General features: G+C 38.8%; 2 protein-coding genes across 2 annotated transcripts in view; both read left to right on the top strand.

The window, feature by feature from the left end:
* The window catches only part of LOC143915157 (uncharacterized), a 510,169-nt gene that overhangs the window by 393,211 nt on the left and 97,666 nt on the right, over window positions 1–19,292 (top strand). The gene's annotated exons all lie outside the window — the stretch shown is intronic.
* On the top strand, window positions 2,337–3,510 carry LOC143915544 (uncharacterized). The gene is made up of 2 exons (XM_077436241.1): window positions 2,337–2,341; window positions 2,703–3,510. Exons 1-2 carry the CDS (start codon window positions 2,337–2,339, stop codon window positions 3,508–3,510), a joined length of 813 nt encoding a protein of 270 aa, XP_077292367.1.

Genomic DNA, 19,292 nt, shown 5'->3' with positions numbered 1-19,292 from the left:
CGGTGGTCACCGGTTATAGGACGAGTGAAAGGTTTCGACCGTTTCCCGGCCTATGGAAATTCAGTTGAGTTTGAAAGTAGATAGTTTATTTTCGTTCAATTTGGTACAATGGTTATTGTATGTACGAAGAGGTTTCTTCGGAGAAGTGATCTGTTTGAACTCCAGAGGCTCACTCTGCCGGTGGAGGTTGCTGCGTTGGTTTATAAACGTTTTGAGTTGGAGTGTGTCGTGTGCACATCTTTTGTTCTTGGTACTCGCACTGACCTAGTTATGCTGCGAGCGTGGTTTTATGGGTTCATACGCCTGGACGTAGTTCGTGGTTTTTATGGGTTCAGTGTGTTCTTCCTTTGTTTCCAAGACACGTGTATAGAAACACGTGTCGACCTTTTTACGAGGCGAGCGTGTGCCATGCGTTAATGACTTTCCTGGATATGTGTCGCAGTGACCTGATGAGATCATTTAAGTTGTACTATATGCCTACAACACAATTCGTTGAATTGTGAAAATTTGCAAATTAACGAGACATCTATGAATTGTACATAAATTTTACTATATATTAATCGGTTGACCGTCGCCGCACCGAATGTTAAAAAGTCGAAAATGTTCGTTTACCATGCATACATATGAAAAACGGTAAAAGTCTCTCTCCCCCGTCGTACATCCTCACTTAATTTGCGCAAACAGGATACAAGAGGAACAGGCTTTTCCTCCCGTATTCTGCGCGCGCACATTAAACAAGGCTGTATGACAAAAAGAGTGATAATTTCACCGCATGTCACTCATATATATTATATATACATACATGGTACCATTTACCATCCACCCTTTTTTTTTGGTCTTTCGACTTAAGATTTTTCGATATTTGCCTTCCGATATTTGCGTTTTCGGGCTTTTCACTTTCGGTCCCGTGAGATAGACCCATATTAATCATACTCAAATAGTGGTGACATAGTAGGTAGGAAGGTTTTTTAGCCAATTTTAATCGGGAACCGTTTCAACAATGAAATCAGAAAAATTGGCAAACTCTGATAGTCACAAATATCCAAGTCTGACCAGCAGCACTACAGATATACTTTTCTTCTTAAAAAAATATTTTCAATCGAGGTCAGATTATGGGATCGAACCGGCGCCCCTCGACGCTGAGCAGAAGCTTGACGACCAAGCTATGCTGCTGGCTATATGTATATATATATATAGAATTGATTATAATAAAGCTATGAATGTCGAATATGATAGATAAGATTGTACAATTTTTTGGTTCGGTGATTACTGGTCACAAATTACTCGTCACAAAGTCACTAAAATCTCTATAACGGAACATCTGGCAGCCGAAAAGTCCATCATACTAACGATAACTATCATAGTAACGAGAACTTGAGTGCCAAATATTGTGTATTCGCGATTTTCATGGCAAAAATTGTCTTTGTGACCACCCCAATGTGACGAATAGTCCATTTACCCAATTTTTTATAATAAAGCTATGAATTTCGATAAAAGTGGGTTTTTTTGGGGGGTGGGGGTGGGGACGTCCCCGTCGGTAGTCCGACAATTATGGCAGCCCTAGTTTAAGGCCGTTAGTGGGATACACAATAGTGTCATAATCTTTGAGTGCAATTATCCAAAGGTAGTATCCCCTTGCTTGGGCGAGTTTTTCTAGTGTGCATTTACTAAAGCGGATCTATTGAAGGTGTGTACCTCGCTTGGGCCATCTTTCCGGTCACCATTGCTATCCCATTAGCCAGTGATGTGCAGTTGTTCTTGTGCGATATTCATGAACAACCGTCTCGTTCTCCGACGAAAGGGTCTCTTAGACTGTATTCGTTGGGGGGGGGGGGTGGTAGCCTCATGTTGAGGGCTTTAGGGGTCAAATTCCTTGACCTTTAAAGCGGGCTTAGATCCCATTAGCCAGTCTCATCACTGTCTTCTCACTTGCAGGTAAATAAAGATGATGGGCTGCCAGATTGGATATGTCCTTCGTGTGATGGTTATCTGGAATTGCTAAGCAGCTTTCGAATCGAATGTCATCAAAGTAATGAAACGTCAAAGCTGAGGTTCAACGAGTATTTGGATATTAAGCCAGAAGAAGTTCTACTAGAAGATTGTGTATGGGAAGATAAGTCGGATGATGATAATTCGCCAACGAACGTTTGTATTTCCTCTGAATTCTCATCCCACTGTCAAGATATTATACACATTTAAAATTATATATCGTTTCATTGTATTTTACAGATTCTTGAAGGAGAAGCCAGTGTGTGTGACAACGAAGCGGAATCAGGACATGAAACTAATTTTGAAGACATCCCGAAATCTCAAACCAAAAAAGTAAAATCCCACAAATGTGGTATTTGCTTAAAAGTATTTGCGAAAAAATCTCAGCTTGCGAGACATGACAAAACTCATACTGGGGAAAAGCCATTCAAATGTAGTATTTGCTTAAAATCATTCGCTTCAAAATATTACCATTCAATACACGAAAAATCTCATACTGGTGACAAGCCGTACAAATGTGATACTTGTTTGAAATCATTTGTTGAAAAATCTCGCCTTCGTGCACACATGAAATTTCATCTAGGTATTACTTTACACAAATGTGACACTTGTTCTAAGTCATTCGGTACAAAATCTACCTTGATGATACATGTACGATCTCATACTGGGGAAAAACCGTTCAAATGTGATATTTGTTCAAAATCATTCGTTAGTAAATGTCACCTCGCGAGACATAAAAATTCTCACACTGGACTTAAACCATATAAGTGTGACATTTGTTTAAAATCATATATTGATAAAGATCGCCTTGTGAGACATCAAGTAATTCATTCCAGTGAAAAACCGTTCAAGTGTGATCTTTGTTTAAAATCATTTGTAAGAAAATTTCACCTTGTTAGTCATATACAATTTCATACCGGCGAAAAGCCATTCAAATGTGATACTTGTTCACAATCATTCGCTAGAAAATATCTGCTCGTAGTACACGAAAGATCTCATACTGGAGATAAACCGTTCAAATGTAATATTTGTTTAAAATCATTTCCTGAGAGATATCGTCTTTCTTCGCACATGAAATTTCATCTCGAGGTGAAACCACACAAATGTGACGTTTGTTTTAAATCATATACTAAAAGATCCGACTTTGTGATACATGAACGGACTCATACTGGAGAAAAACCGTTCGAATGTGATATTTGTTTACAATCATTTGCTAGAAAACATTGCCTTGTGAAACATAAAAAAACTCATACTGGAGCAAACCTATACAGATGTAACATTTGTTTTAAATCATTTGCTAAAAGTTCTTGTTTTGTGAAACATGAAAAACGTCACGCTATGGAAAAACCACATAAATGTTGCAACTGCTCAAAATCATTTATTACAAAATTTGACCTGGAGAGACATGAAAGAATTCATACTGGGGAAAAACCACATACATGTGATATCTGTTTTAAATCATTTATTGTAAAATATGACCTTGTGAGACATAAGAGACGTCACACTCGGGAAAAGCTATAAAAATGATGGATTTGTTCAAAATTATTCACTCGACTACTCATAGATATCCGCATCGGTCTTCAGCGCTCATATCGGTCCACATACCCATATTTCGAAGTCAAGACAACTTCCTACCAATCCATTTTCTTCCTACTATGTTTACCATAGTTATCAAACTGAGAAATTCGTATTTTGGACCCCATATCTCGTGTCCAAGATACTCTCATCTTTTTTTCTCGACTGAAAGAAGTTCCCTGCCTCTCCCTATCATACTGAGGACAGCTTCATTCGTGACTTTTTTGTCCATGGGATCTTCAGCATACGCCTGTAGACCCACATCTCAAAAGTTTCGGTGCTGCTGATCATGCTGTTCTTCAGAGTCCACGTTTCGCATCCATATAGTAATAAACGCTGACTAGATGAAGCTCTTTGCGAATCTCAAACGCGTAAGAAAATTGTTTATGTTGGGTTAGTTTCTTCATGGTTATTGAACAGTGAAGTGTCGTTGCAAAGATGGGATGTGGCACCGCTGTCCAGACACCATCATTGATTTTCTACGTCGAGTCCACTTTCTTCTGTGAAAAAACCCGAGTTTTGTGAAGCTGTTTTCGATATGCATATTGCTGTTTTGTGACCGACATCCAGCAATACACCACCTCCTCTGCTGCCTCTATCTCTTCTGAACCTAAGTATCTGCTATTGAAGATTTCAAAGTCGTAAACTGAATCGTTCAACCACGATGCTGTGCCAAGACAGAGGAAAGGCACTGTGTTGGAGTTGAGACCTCTCACATTCTGGTACAGCATTGTCATTCGACGAATCTTGCGCACTATTTTTGCGAGGGTGCGAAACTCTGCCGAAATTTCTATGGATTAATAGCCACTCCCGAAGGCCAAATATCCGGTTGAAGTAGATCAGAGTAGTATTCCTCAATAACTGACACTTTGAAAGAAGAGTAGTCTCCCTTTGAGTTTAACTTTAAAACAGAGGCATCTCCAGAAGGTATCTTTAAGTCAATGAAATGTTTCATAGAGTGTTCTGTTTGTTGTGTCTTTATGTACATAAAATATGTGTAGATACTTCCTACGCTGGGCCGCCAGTAATAATGAATTAGCCACGCCAGTTCCGCGTATAAACGGACGTCTTGAAGTTTGAGCAACGTTAGTAGCACCCACTAGAGTTGGAGATAGATCAGGGCGTGGATCCTGAAGTGCAGATGAAGTAGAAGGAGACAAGACCGAGATATCTGTTAAATTATTCTTCTCTATGGGATGCACATTAGAATTTTCATTTGATTTACCCAAGGCGAATGATGACCTCTCTTCTTTCCAGAATTGAAGGCTGTTAGTTTACGCGCTGTAGTATTGTTGCATTCAGTGTATGTTGACAGTGTGGAGATATCTCGTACTATTACCTCATCCGATTGCAAAGGCGTAGATTCGACCGAAACAGTTGGAGCGAGTACTGCTGCTGGAGAGGGACGATACATCATCCTCTAATCTCGCCGACATCAGAGTGTATAGTCTGGAGGGACTCCACAGACATTTTCAATGAGGCCAGGCTTTCAAAAGCGACGCGTGCGATGGAAACAATACTAGTGGCACATGATCGCAGCTTTAAGCTGCCTGTGGAACCTCTCTACCATCCCATTTGCTGCAGGGTGGTATGCGGTTGTTCTTATGTGTGTCGATCCCGTCAACCTATTTAGTTCCTTGAATAGAGTGCTCTCGAATTGTCGTCCTTGGTCGGTACTTATTCGGAGGGGGCATCGGAATCTTGCAATCCAACCACTGACGAATTTTTTTGCAACCGTTTCTGCCGTGATATCTTCTGGCCAGCGAGTAAACCTGTCGACGCATGTCAATAAGTACTTGTGACCGGCAGATTGTGGTAAGGGACCGACTATATCTATGTGGATGTGGTCAAATCGATTTTCCGGTGGCTGGAACTCTCTCACGGGTGCAATGACGTGCCTTGTTACTTTCGATTTCTGGCAAAATATGCACTCTTGGGCCCATCTTCTGCATTCCTTCTTCATACCCGTCCAGAAATATCTTTGGGTTACTAATTTAGTTGATGCTTTTACCCCTGGGTGTGCCAATTGATGGATTATTTCGAACGCCTGTTTCCTAAATTTCGCTGGCAAGTACGGCCGTTGCGTTTCTGAAGATACATCACAATAGATGGTCGTCTCTTCGCCTGGAATAGTTATCTTGGCAAAGTGCTTGTCGGGATGTCGTAGCAGTTGTGACATTTCTCTGTCATCTTCCTGCGCTCGTGCTATTGCTTGAAAGTCCATCCCGGAAATTGCTTCTATTCTGGGACAGTGCATCCGCTACCACGTTTTCTTCTCCCGATACATGTCGAACATCTGTTGTAAACTGGCCTACAAAGTCTATGTGCCTAAACTGTCTTGGCGAACATTTTTCTGGCTTCTGTTAAAACGTGTATATAATAGGCTTGTGGTCAGTGAAAATAGTGAAAAATTTTCCTTCTACCATATGGCGGAAGTGCCGGACTGCACTGTATATTGCCAACAACTCGCGGTCGTAAGTGCTATATCTCCTTTGTGTTCCTGACAATTTCCTTGTGAAAAATGACAACGGCTCCCACCCCTCGGGCATCTTCTGCTGTAGGACTGCTCCGAGTGCTACATCTGATGCGTCCGTCACCAATGCCAAGTCTGCTCCTGGTTTTGGGTGGCTGAGGAGGGCTGTGTCTGATAAGCTATCCTTGCACTTGCCGAAAGCTTCTTCCAACGCGTTGGTCCATGCAATCTTTGCCTTGTCTTTCTTTTTTGATCCTTTTAGCAACTCGTTGAGGGGCGCCTGCAAAACGCCAATAAAAAATTTATCATCCCCAAAAACTGTCTTAACTGTTCAATTGTAGCTGGTTGGGGAAATCTTTTCACAGCAGCTACTTTGTCTGCTTCGCTGTCGGACATCGTGTTTCCAAAAATGTCGCGAAGAAAAAGGGGGTGGGAAGGGGGTGCGCGCTGTCTATCACGTCGGGGTCACCAATTGTGGGTCTCGGGGGAACAGGGTAGTTCCTCCCCCACGAGTCAGGACCGAATGACAGCTCCAGCGACTGGTGTTGCCACCCTCTTCTATGGGGTCGGTACACTATCAATAGAGGCGCTGATATAACGCACCCTGTCCTTGGTAAGGACATTGGCACCAAATCCATTTTTTGATAGGTCCTCGATAATCTTCTGTCTTAATGTAATAATATCCTCCGTTGTAGGATTGGGTTGACTGCACAACGATTGCGAACGACACGTCCAGACACAACGACAGTCAAACGCGAATATATTAATATATTAATTTCGATTGGGGTGAATCGGAATTCCTACACCTCATACGATGTTGTGCAGTTTTTAATAGTTTCTCAAAGTAGAAGATAAAAAATGACATAATATTCTTTGAGTGTATATAATTAATGTTAAACGATAATCACTAGCAGTACATGTCAAACTAGATTGTTTTGAAATCTGAATGAAGCTAGGTAATAGCTACAATAGAGTTGTTACAAATTAGAAAATATTAGCGCAAGTTTCAGCACGATAAATCGACACACGTGCACTTGCTGCCGATAAACAAATCAAACTAATGGATAATGTTCGACTGTTCATTCGCAATTGGCTGTAAATTTCGTAATAATATTTGCAGCCTTGGCCACTTCGTATCCATTATCTTTAAATGCAACTTTTATTTCGTTGATATCTGTTGGATGATGATAATCCTCTCACGACTACTCTATACCACCTTCCATTTTTGAGCTGGGAAGTGAGAGGGTTTTTGGGGGGTATCGTGTTTGATATCATTGTTAGAGATTGCTTTGAATAGTCATCGAATTGAGCTCTAAACTTATTGAAGACTTTTACATTGCTCACATTGATAGGTGGTGGTAGTGGCTAGGTCTTTTTTAAGTTTAGTTTTTGGCTTTTTTAGTGTTTCATTCAGATTAACTTGGGGCATGATCTGGTTTACTCTTTTTACTGCTCTTCTCTGCATCATTCTGTTGGCTTAGTTTCTTTTCGTCTGTGTAGTATTGTTCGGAAATATTGTCAAGACTATTAAGACCTGAACAATACGAATAATAACATTATTTATTATGTAACAATACGAAATATTTATATTTCAATAATCATCCATAGAGACATCTATGGAGAAAATCTGGCGAAACCTAAGAGATAATAATAACTCAAGGTTTTTCGCAATAGAAAATTGGATAAGAAAGCCAATAAACTTTTGTAAACTTCTCTATATCAATTTTATTGCATGTAACTGCAATTCCATCTTTATTTATTTTTTTGACACGATGTATCCCGATATTTTAATTTTTTTCGATACAGTCTTTTTTAGATTTGTCACTATTTTGTCCCTCTTTCGGTATAATTCGTTTTTAAAACTTCCTTTTGTCGTTTTATACTGGTTTGTGGGGAGTTTTTGAATTGGTTCTAAATTCAGAACTGAAATCTCCGCGCCGGTTTCGACAACTTTTCGACACGGTATGTCACCAATCGCTCCGTCGATTTTCGGTGACCCTTTCGAATTCAATGAATACATCATGAGTATTGTGCTAGGCGTGGTGATCATCGTATCCCGTTCTTCGATGATCACTGCTCGTATTCCGATGATGGCTTCGGATCTTTCGTCATCTTCACGCGTGTCGACGTGCCGTGGTTTCCCGGCAATTTCTACTTATATGCGCCGATATTCCACATTTCCGGCATCTGATGTCTTTGGAATCCTTCGGTTGAGAACCCCACTTCGCGGGAAAGGGTCTTGGGTAGGCCTTCGAAGTGCGTGCTTTTGAGGCACGGGTCGCGGTGGTTCTTGCTGGTGCGCGCGAATTTCGTCGCCTCGTAGACTGCCTCAGCGATTTTTACGACTTCATGAAGACTCGTACTTGGGCTTAGTCTAGCCACCGCTGCTTTGACTTTCGAATGCATGGTGCTATTTACGAACATGCAAACAATCACGCGTTCTAGAGCTTCGGGCGCGACAACTCCCGCCAAACTTGATTCCACGTGTTCCGTGATGATGTCCACGTAGGCCGTTAGTGTTTCATCCTCTCGTTCTGGATCCCATTTTCTTCGGCTGGCCTTCTCAGAGTGTTAGGCCGTCAGCACACTTGCCGTACCCTCCGTTTGAGTGCACATACTGTACACAGTGATGAACGTGAAGTTCTATAGTTTTCACAACCTTGGTTCACACATTTTTGTTATAGATAACACTGGACCCTATCACAGTGATAGCTATTTATGAGGCTTTAGAAGAAGATAAGAGAAGGAAGAAATATTGGGTAAATCCATTAAATTCCCAAAGAAATAAAAAAGGTCAATTCAATATATTATATCCAAAAATTAGGGAATATCCAGATAAATTTTTTGAATTTTATCGAATGTCGACACAGACATTTGATGAGCTTCTCAATATGATGAAGGTTCATATAACCAAGAAAAATACACGTTTCAGAGATGCTATATCACCTGAAGAAAGGCTAACTATTACTTTGAGGTAAGGAAAATTTTTTTTTAGACCTATTTATTTTAAAAACACAATAAAAACATAGTAAAAACACATAAAAGATAAAAAAAAATTAAATTACAGTAAAATAAAAAATTCAGATTGTACACAAAACCTTTTCTTAATTATTATTTTCGTGCTCAATTGAACTGCCTGAATGACTGACGAACGAATGAACAGATTATGGTGAATTAATAGTGGGAAAAATATACTCCATTGTATTGTGGCCTGAATATTGATTAGAATTTACATGGTTTTGATATTTTATTTTATGTAACAAATTCATGACCTCTAGTCGAAACTCCAAATATTGCCTCTCATCCATGCCATTAAGGTCAGATACTAAAGTTAATAAAATTTTAATTTTGGAATCTTCCTCTGGGTTAGCATTATTTTGAGTTATTGAGTTAATCAAATTCTCCTGAAATGACGTCATGTTGTGGTCTTTATTTTTCTTCGAAGTTGGTGACTCCATCAGAGTTACGGGGTCGCCAGTAAGATCAGTTGCGGGGTCGAGATTCTTTTGTGCTATCTAAAAAGCGAAGAGATTCGACATAAGTGCATTTTCGTTTTTTAGGAGCTGCACCTCCACTCCTTGTCGTATCAAGCCTCTTTTCTTTTATAAAATAGTCTTAAATTTCTCCATTTCTTTTGTAATTCATTAACTGCAAATAAAGATTAACACAAATTAATCACATGTTTTGTTATAGGTATTTGGCAACTGGAATGAATTTCACCACATTGTCACAAGACTTTTTAATTGGAAGATCAACTGTAGCTGAAATAATAAAAGAAACTTGTGCAGCTTTGTGGGAGGTGCTACAACCAGTTGAAATGCCAGAGCCTACCAAAGATTCGTGGCTGACGGTGGCAGAACAATTTTACATTGAAACAAATTTCCCAAATTGTATTGGAGCAGTTGACGGTAAACACATACGAATTATCAACTCTGATCGTAGTGGGTCAAATTTCGTCAACTCTAAAAAAAAAAGTTCAATAATACTCATGGCAGTAGCAGATTCTAATTTATGCTTTCTCACCATTGATGTTGGATCTTATGGCAAAGAAACGGATAGCAATATTTTTAGAAATTCTAATTTTGGAAAAAAACTATATGGGGGAATGTTGGATCTACCCTTCGACAGAAAACTTCCAGATACAACTGGACCAGTACAACCATTTGTACTGTTGGGTGATGAAGCATTTGCGTTGCATAAACACCTGATGCGACCATATCCGAGCAAAAGTGTGGATACAGAAAAACGCACTTTTAATTACCGTCTGAGCCGAGCGAGAAGGTGTGTTGAGTGCGCATTCGGTATATTAGCCAATAAATGGGGAGTACTTCACACGAGCATTCTTACGGAACCTGATTTTACTACACTGATCGTAAAAACAACATGTGTACTCCATAATTTTGTTCGAAGGAGAGATGGAATTACTTTTCAAGAGGAATTATTAGTTTCTGAACTACCAGCATTGGCACCGACAAGTACGTTGAGAGTTAAAAGCGCAGTAAAAACAAGAGAAAATTTAAAAAAATACTTTGTCAATGAAGGAAAATTAGATTGGCAACACAATTTTATTTAATAACTTACGAGCATGGGACTTTATTATTACTTATAAATTTTATAAATTTACTTATAAATTACTTATAAACTTTATTATTACTTATTTATTACTTATAAATTACTTAATACATTACTTACTGGTTTCAAGATGTTCTTTTTCTGTGAATAATTCCCAATTCTCGTATAACATTTTTAAAATGTCGTCCCATGCTCGTCTCTTTGCCGTCCTATCACTATAGCTCTTGTCTTTCAAGTCCCAAAGGCAAACTCTACTTTGGTCTTCAAAAATGAATCGACCGGTGTCGAACATCGTGTAGTACACAAGCTGTACACGTAGGAGAACTCGTGAGGTCTCCTACGAGCTCTAAGTGTACCACTTTGCTCGAGAAGCACACAAATATGCATATATATCCTTTGATCACCTTTGAATTCCTATTACATCCGCTCTTTACGGGAAACGGTCCCGCGAAGTCTATTCTACGTGAACGAAACTCGCCGTGATTCGTTCACGAGGGAGTAGTCCCATCAATCTATTATGTGTTAAATCAATGTATTCTGTGTTTGTTTGAAAGTATTATGGGTGGATTCGCATGATTTTCTTCTTGCAGAAGTCGACTTCCGATTTTAATTAAATTGTCCTTAAAAACGGGAGATAATGTAGCTAATTTGCTATTTGCCGCGATGGGACGTCCGTTGCTTAATAATTGATATTCAATTGGAAATTAATCTATTTGTGATAGCATTATTAAATTATTTAGTGAATCCTGTAATTCTGCAGCGGACGGTTCGCTCGTTTCTCTAACCTTTACACGATTATTCCGCAACGGTTGACGGATATATGATAAGATACGGAGTAATTTTGGAAGATGAGAATGTTTGTTGATCCAATCATTCTCGCGAACGATGGTCACAGGAGTTGTTACAGTGTAAAGAATTAATGATAAATGACTGACTGTGTATTCATACACAGTCAGTCATTATATTAAAAAATTAGTATAATAATATCTAATATTCATATCACATAAATTTTTTGGCCAAAATACAAAACAAATTAACATATTCAAAGATAACTTAAAAATGTAGGGAAAATGACAACATGCTCATTGTATGAAACATAATATTTATATAACAAATTGGTTTGACCCAAAATTAAATAAATGGTGTATTCAATAATTACTTAAAAATACAAGGAATGATTTAATGCATATTAAATAAATTAGTGATTTTTGCAACTTGTGCCACCGTGACAGGCAGAATTGCAGACAAATTGATATATATAATAATTCAATAAATATACTCTTTTTTTGAAAACGGGACATTTCGACGTCCCGAAGCTGTGCTTGGGGACAACGGGACAGGCTACCTAAAAACGGGACGGTCACTTTAGGCATACCTGAACCTAAATTAATAGTTCCGGCTTTCATTGCGTGCATACATACTTCTGCACCTAGCAATAAATCGATTGCTGCTGATTTGTTCCAGAGTGGATCGGATAAATGTATTCCCATTGTAATTATTTTATTTTTTATTTATTTATTTATTTATATATATATTTAGCTATCAAGCTAATTTAAAAAAATACATCTTAATTATTATAACTCTAAAATTTATAATTAACTTATATGTACTGTCCCTCACAGAGGTGTCTCTTCGCACCTCGCAGGAATGCATCCATGTTTTTAGCAGACCTGACGTACTCAGGGAGGGCATTATACATGAGCACACCCCTGTGAAAAACACCCCCAGCCGTCTTATTCTTTCTTACTCTACTTACAACTAGTTTGTCCTTATTTCTAGTATAAAAACTATGTTTATCTCTATTCCTTATTATATAATCATCAAAATACTTAGGTAATAACTTATGATCTAACTTATAAACAAAAGACAATGTACTAATATTTAGACTAATTCTAATACTCATCCATCCTAATTCATCTAACATACTTCCAATACTCTTAAATCTACTCACATTCAAAATAGCTCTCATAGCTTTATTCTGTATTTTTTGCATTTTTTCTAAATCTTGGCCACTAAACAAATTAAGCACAGTGGCACAATAAACCACATGTGGCAAGACAATTGAATTAAACACTAAAATTTTACTTTTTTTACTTAAAATATTTCTTAATCTACATAATACACCAACTTTTCTAGCCATTTTTTTTATTATATAGTCAGCGTGCATTTTAAAATTTAGTCCTGAATCTATGTATACACCTAAGTATTTTATATTTTCAACTTTTTCAATTAACTTATCATCAATTCTAATTTCATTCAATATATTTTTATTTTTACCATTCAACCACATCATTTTTGTTTTATTCACATTCAACTTTAATTTATTTTCACACAACCAGTCATTCACATAATTTAATTCTATATTTAAAATCTCAGACATTACATCAACATTCTTTCCAATTATATATATCAATGTATCATCTGCAAACAAATGTATTTTACACATCTTAATTACCTTAACAATATCGTTTATATATAGTATAAATAATAAGGGTCCCAATTTGGACCCTTGCGGCACTCCATGAGGTGTTACAAATTCAGAGGATAACACCTTATCAATTTTTACTCTTTGCCTTCTATTATTTAAGTATGATTGAAGCCACTTTAATACTATACCATTTATTCCTAACTTATATAATTTTTGTAATAAAATATTCCTATCTACTGTCTCGAACGCTCGCTTAAAATCTAGAAAAACTGCTCCAACAACCATGCTAGATTCATCCATCGTCTCCATCCAATCAGAAACTACCAATTGGATAGCGGTTTCTGTTGAATGTTTCACTCTAAATCCAGACTGTTCCACAACCAAACAATCATTTATACTAATGAATTCTTTCAATTGAATCATAACGATTTCCTCCAGCATCTTCTCAACAATTGGTAACATATTGATGGGCCTCATTTCACTGGCTTTATGTGTGCCAGTAACCTTTGGTACCGGTACAATAGTAGACACCTTCCATGCATCCGGGACGGATCCCACTTCTAACGATTCATTTATTAATTTCAGTAACTGAGGTCCAACCATGTCCCAAGTGTTGATTAAAATATCTAGAGTCAATCCATCCATACTAGAAACTGATTTCATACCCTTCAATACACCATTTAATCCCCCCATTTCCACTAATTTAAACCTTTCAAACTTATTTAAACCCAAATTAATATCATCATTCACACTATTATGCCTTGTTTGTATTGAATTAACTATATCATTCACACTATTGATGTAAAACTCATTCAATCTTTCAACCATATCCTCTTTATCATTATATACTACTCCCTCGACTTCTAATTCATTCAAAGAAACATTTTTTCCCCCGGAAATCAAAGTTTTAATTATTCGCCACATTTTTGTGGGATCTTTTTTTGCACCATCAATATTTCTTTCATGCCAATCCCTCTTCGCATTACGTAAAACATTCACACATTTATTCCTCTTTCTTTTATACTCTAACCAAGCCTTTTCTAATTGGATTCCATCCATAGCCTTAATAATTTTATATCTTTTATAACTAACATTCTTATCAACTAAGCTTTCCTTTACTTCCTTGGTAAACCAAGGTTTCAGCTTATGCTTATGCATGATTCTAGTGGTTTTTACGCATTTACTTTTAGAATATGTTATATTACGATACATTATCTCCCACATTTCATTCACACTATCACCATCCTTTCCCCATACACACTCCTTTAACAATTCATTCATCAATTGATAATCAATGTTTTCTCTTTCAGTCACCTGCATATTTTTAAGTCCTCCGTTACTAAACCGCTGTCCCAAAAACATGTTGACAATAGAATGGTCTCCTATTTTCGGTACATCTTTCACCTCACACCGCAGATCCATTATATTTGTTATAACCAAATCAATGAGAGAGCTTGATAAATTATTCACTCTCGTTGCTTCCGTCACTTTTTGTTTAAAACCCAATTCATTTACCCAATTTCTCAACTTTTTTACATAAAATTCTTCTGTCTGTAACCAATTAAAATTCCAGTCCCCAAACATAATTATATTTTTACTCACATCTATACTTCTTTCACTCAATTCTTCTAAAAATTTAAGAAATCTTCCACTTCTACCATTCGGAGAGCGGTAAATTACTAGCAAAAACACAGTAACTCCATTCACAAGCAGATCCACACCAATTGTCCAAAACTCACCATCAACCTTATTAACTATTACATTACCGTAACTTAAATCATCCCTTAAATACAATAGTACCCCACCCGTATGTCTAGAATTAGAGTCACATCTCAAAACACAATATCCATCTATATTCAGCTCAAAATCTTCAAAATCACTAGTTACATGCGTTTCACTTAAACCTATAAATAATGGTTTTTGACTTACAGTTAAACTCCAAACCTCATCCTTGTGAGCAAAAAAAAACTTTGTACATTTATACCGATACCTTTTGGTGGTTGCTATATATTATTATACTTAATTCTATTTCTCATTAATTCTATATTTCTTTTATATACACTGCACTTAGTGTCCAACGGTCCGTGATTTGTGTTCAAATTTAATTTTAATTTATTATTACTTTTAAAGCAATTATTACATTTTATTATTTTATTGTTACATCCCTCGCTTTTGTGCCCTTCTTCTCCACATTTCGCACATGTCACCTTGTTTCTACAATCCACCGCTTTGTGATTAAATCCGTAACAATTTAGACATCTTAGAATATTAATTTCTTCAAAAACCCTACATCTATCCCAATTTATATTTACTTTTCCATCTTCAATAAATCTTTTAAATGTATTGCAATCTATTTCCACTATCGCATTATATTTATTATTTTTTCTACTTTTCCATATTTTTAACACCTTCAGTTCACCATCATTTATAACTTCTTGATTTTGATTCATCAAACACTCAGCCAATTGTTCACTTGTAAGTTCCTCCGACATATCTACAATTTTAATTTTGGGATTTTTTAATTCCCCTCTTTTAACATTATAATTCTCCCCTAATTTATTTTCTACTTCTTTTATTAATTTAATACTATCCTGTGCACTGTTACACGTTACAGCAATGCCCCCTTTACCGATTTTTTTAACCCCTTGTATTCCTATTTTTAGTTCCTTGGGTTTTATTAAATTTTTGCACTCTTCTTTTGTTTTGTCCGTTTCTTGAATTTTTTTCGGAACAATTATTGTTATGTCTTTATTATTTTTTTTAAGTGCATTTGCATAACTTAAATTATTTTCATTCTTATTTACACTTTTTAAAATGTTTAATTCACTGTTGGTTTTTATTATATTTATGTCTTTTTGTATATTGTTTTTCAAATTTTTAAATTCACTTCTTAATTCACATATTACATCCAAAAATTGTTCCTTATCATTATTTTCATTTTCACAAATATATTCAACTAATTTTTTTACTGATGTAATTAAAAATGTCTTATTGTCATTTGATATACTGTTAGTTTTTGTGGTCAAAATGTCCATAATTTTTTTTTTCAATTGTTATTACTTCACTTATGCGTTCTGATGCCATTATTATACACTTAGAACGTACACATAATTATATATTACAAATTGGTAACAGCCGTTGATTCAAACTAACAGTTGGAATTGTCCCGGTAATCTCGGGTAAAACTAGACATGAGATTTTCGCGGAGTAATTATTTATTGATGATCGTATAATAATGCTCATTGTATGAAACATAATATTTATATAACAAATTGGTTTGACCCAAAATTAAATAAATGGTGTATTCAATAATTACTTAAAAATACAAGGGAATGATTTAATGCATATTAAATAAATTAGTAATTTTTGCAACTTGTGCCACCGTGACAGGCAGAATTGCAGACAAATTGATATATATAATAATTCAATAAATATACTCTCTTTTTGAAAACGGGACATTTCGACGTCCCGAAGCTGTGCTTGGGGACAACGGGACAGACTACCTAAAAACGGGACGGTCACTTTAGGCATACCTGAACCTAAATTAATAGTTCCGGCTTTCATTGCGTGCATACATACTTCTGCACCTAGCAATAAATCAATTGCTGCTGGTTTGTTCCAGAGTGGATCGGATAAATGTATTCCCATTGGAATTGGTAACAGCTGTTGATTCAAACTAACAGTTGGAATTGTCCCGGTAATCTCGGGTAAAACTAGACATGAGATTTTCGCGGAGTAATTATTTATTGATGATCGTATAATAATGCTCATTGTATGAAACATAATATTTATATAACAAATTGGTTTGACCCAAAATTAAATAAATGGTGTATTCAATAATTACTTAAAAATACAAGGGAATGATTTAATGCATATTAAATAAATTAGTAATTAGCAAGTTCTGTTTAACTCCAAAGGCGAACATGGCCTGTTGCATCACCTCGGCGACGAACTGTACTCCATTGTCGGATATGATTCGCCGTGGTAGTCCGTATCGAAGGAAGATTTCTTCGATTAACACTTTTGCGCAAGCCTCTGCGGTTGCGACTGGGAGAGCGAACAGTTCGACCCACTTACTGGCCACGTCCTCTACCAGAAAAATCCAGCGCTCCCCCTGCTTGCCGGCAGGTAACGGACCGAAAAGGTCGATGGCGAGCACTTCAAAACGCTGAGCAGGTACGGGGGTTTGTAGTAGTCCGGTGGGTTTCAGGTTATCCGGTTTGTACCGTTGACATTCCACGCAGGTGCGGACGTAATCAGCGATGTACTTCCGCATTCCCGGAAAGTAATACCGCTGTTGCACCTTGCTGATGGTTCTCGCGGTTCCGGTGTGTCCAGCTGTAGGTGCGTCATGCAGCTCCTTCATTATCGTTCCGCGCATATTGACCGGCACCACTAGTTGAGGCTCCTCCACTTCTACATCTGGGTTGAGACGATAGAGAACGCCTTGAGTCAGCAGGTAACCCCTCTCCGTCCATCGGATTGCGGTCGCCGGGTCAATGTTCTCCATATCCCGAATGATCTTGGCAACTTCCGGGTCAGCTAGTTGTTCGGAGCGCAGGTCCGTGGCTCCTTGGCGCGGCAGGTCCAACGCGATTGCGCAAATTCCACAGGAATCGGTCGTAGTACCGGAGATCGAACGCTTGTAGTTTAAGTGCCCAACGTACCAGGCGACCCGTCGGGGACTTGAGCGTCATCAGCCACCGCAATGGTTGGTGATCGCTGCCGACGACGACCGTATGTCCGTCGATGTAGCCGCGAAATTTCTCCACGGACCACACCACGGCGAGAGCCTCTCTCTCTGTGGTGGAGTAGTTTCGTTCAGCGGGAATTAATAAGCGGCTCGCGTATTCGATGGGTCGCTCTTCAATTCCCTCTCCTTGCAGTAGGACGGCTCCTAGTGCGTAATTACTGGCATCTGTTCGTAAAACGAACGGCTGTGAGTAGTCTGCTTGAGCTAACACAGGTGCGTGAGTTAACTGTTCCTTCAGTGTCTCGAACGCTTGCTGCTGCGCCGCACCCCACAAAAAGGGTCGGTCCTTCTTCGTCAATTGCGTAAGGGGTTGCGCAATGGCCGAGAACCCGTCGATGAACTTCCTGAACCACGAGCACGTTTGCAGGAAGGTTCGCAGGTGTCTGATATTCGTCGGTGGCGGCATTTTCTGAATGGCTTCTACCTTTTCCGGGTCCGGGCGTATTCCTTCCGCCGAGATTATGTGTCCCAGGAACTTCACCTGTTCTCGCACGAACACGCACTTATCACGATTCGCACGTAAATTAAATTGTCTCAGGCGCTCGAAGACGGCCTGCAGATCGTCCAAATGTTGCGTTAACGTTTCGGACACGACGAGTAGATCGTCCAGGTACGCCAACAGCAAAACGTCGCGCTTCAGACCGGTCCGGAACCGGTCAATCAATCGCTGAAAGGTGGCCGGCGCGTTCTTCAACCCAAAGGGCATGCGGGTAAAACGGTAAGTGCCATACGGGGTGTTGAATGCCGTTTTGTCTCGATCGGCCTCCGCCACTTTCACCTGCCAGTATCCCGCCTTCAAGTCGATGGTGCTCAGGTAGCAGCCCTTTCTCGTTGACTGCACCAACTCGTCGATCAAGGGGAGGGGGTAGCTGTCTGTTCTGGTGATGGCGTTAATTCGCCGATAGTCCACGCAAAACCGGACGGATCTGTCCTTCTTGGGGATCAGCACTACGGGCGAAGTCCATGCGGAGTCGCATTCTTCAACGATGCCGTCGACCAGCATCTTGTCCAGCTCCGCTTTCAGGATCTGTTTCTTTGCGGGCGTGAGACGGTACGGTGGAACAGAGATGGGGGCGCTCGTTCCGGTGTCAATGGTATGCGTCGCATATTCCGTGGGTGCTCCCCCTGGCATGAAAATGTCTTCATGCTGATGAACTGTGGCCTCTAACGATGAACGCTCGTTCGGGCTTAGCACAGCTCCTTCGTCGTCTCGGAGATGGCTGACGGCGGCACACTTCACGTCGGTGCGTCCGTGTTCGTACTCCATGGGGTAGCGGGTCGTTGGGTCACGTCCAAATCCCCACGTGCCATGTTCGTAGTCCATGAGCAGTCCTGCAGCCCTCACGAAGTCCATGCCCAGCAAGGTTTCTCCATTTCGGGCATCTGGGAATATCATGAAGGTGGTCGGGATTGTGCGATGTTTCAGCGACACCTGTAAATCGGCGAGAATCATCTTCCGGGGTCCGCGAACTCCATCGGCCAATTGGATGAGCATCTCTGAA

Source organism: Arctopsyche grandis, chromosome 8 (genome assembly GCF_051622035.1).
Source record: "Arctopsyche grandis isolate Sample6627 chromosome 8, ASM5162203v2, whole genome shotgun sequence".
In the NCBI taxonomy this organism is placed as follows: Eukaryota; Metazoa; Arthropoda; class Insecta; order Trichoptera; family Hydropsychidae; genus Arctopsyche; species Arctopsyche grandis.
This window is presented reverse-complemented; position numbering and strand designations above follow the sequence as displayed.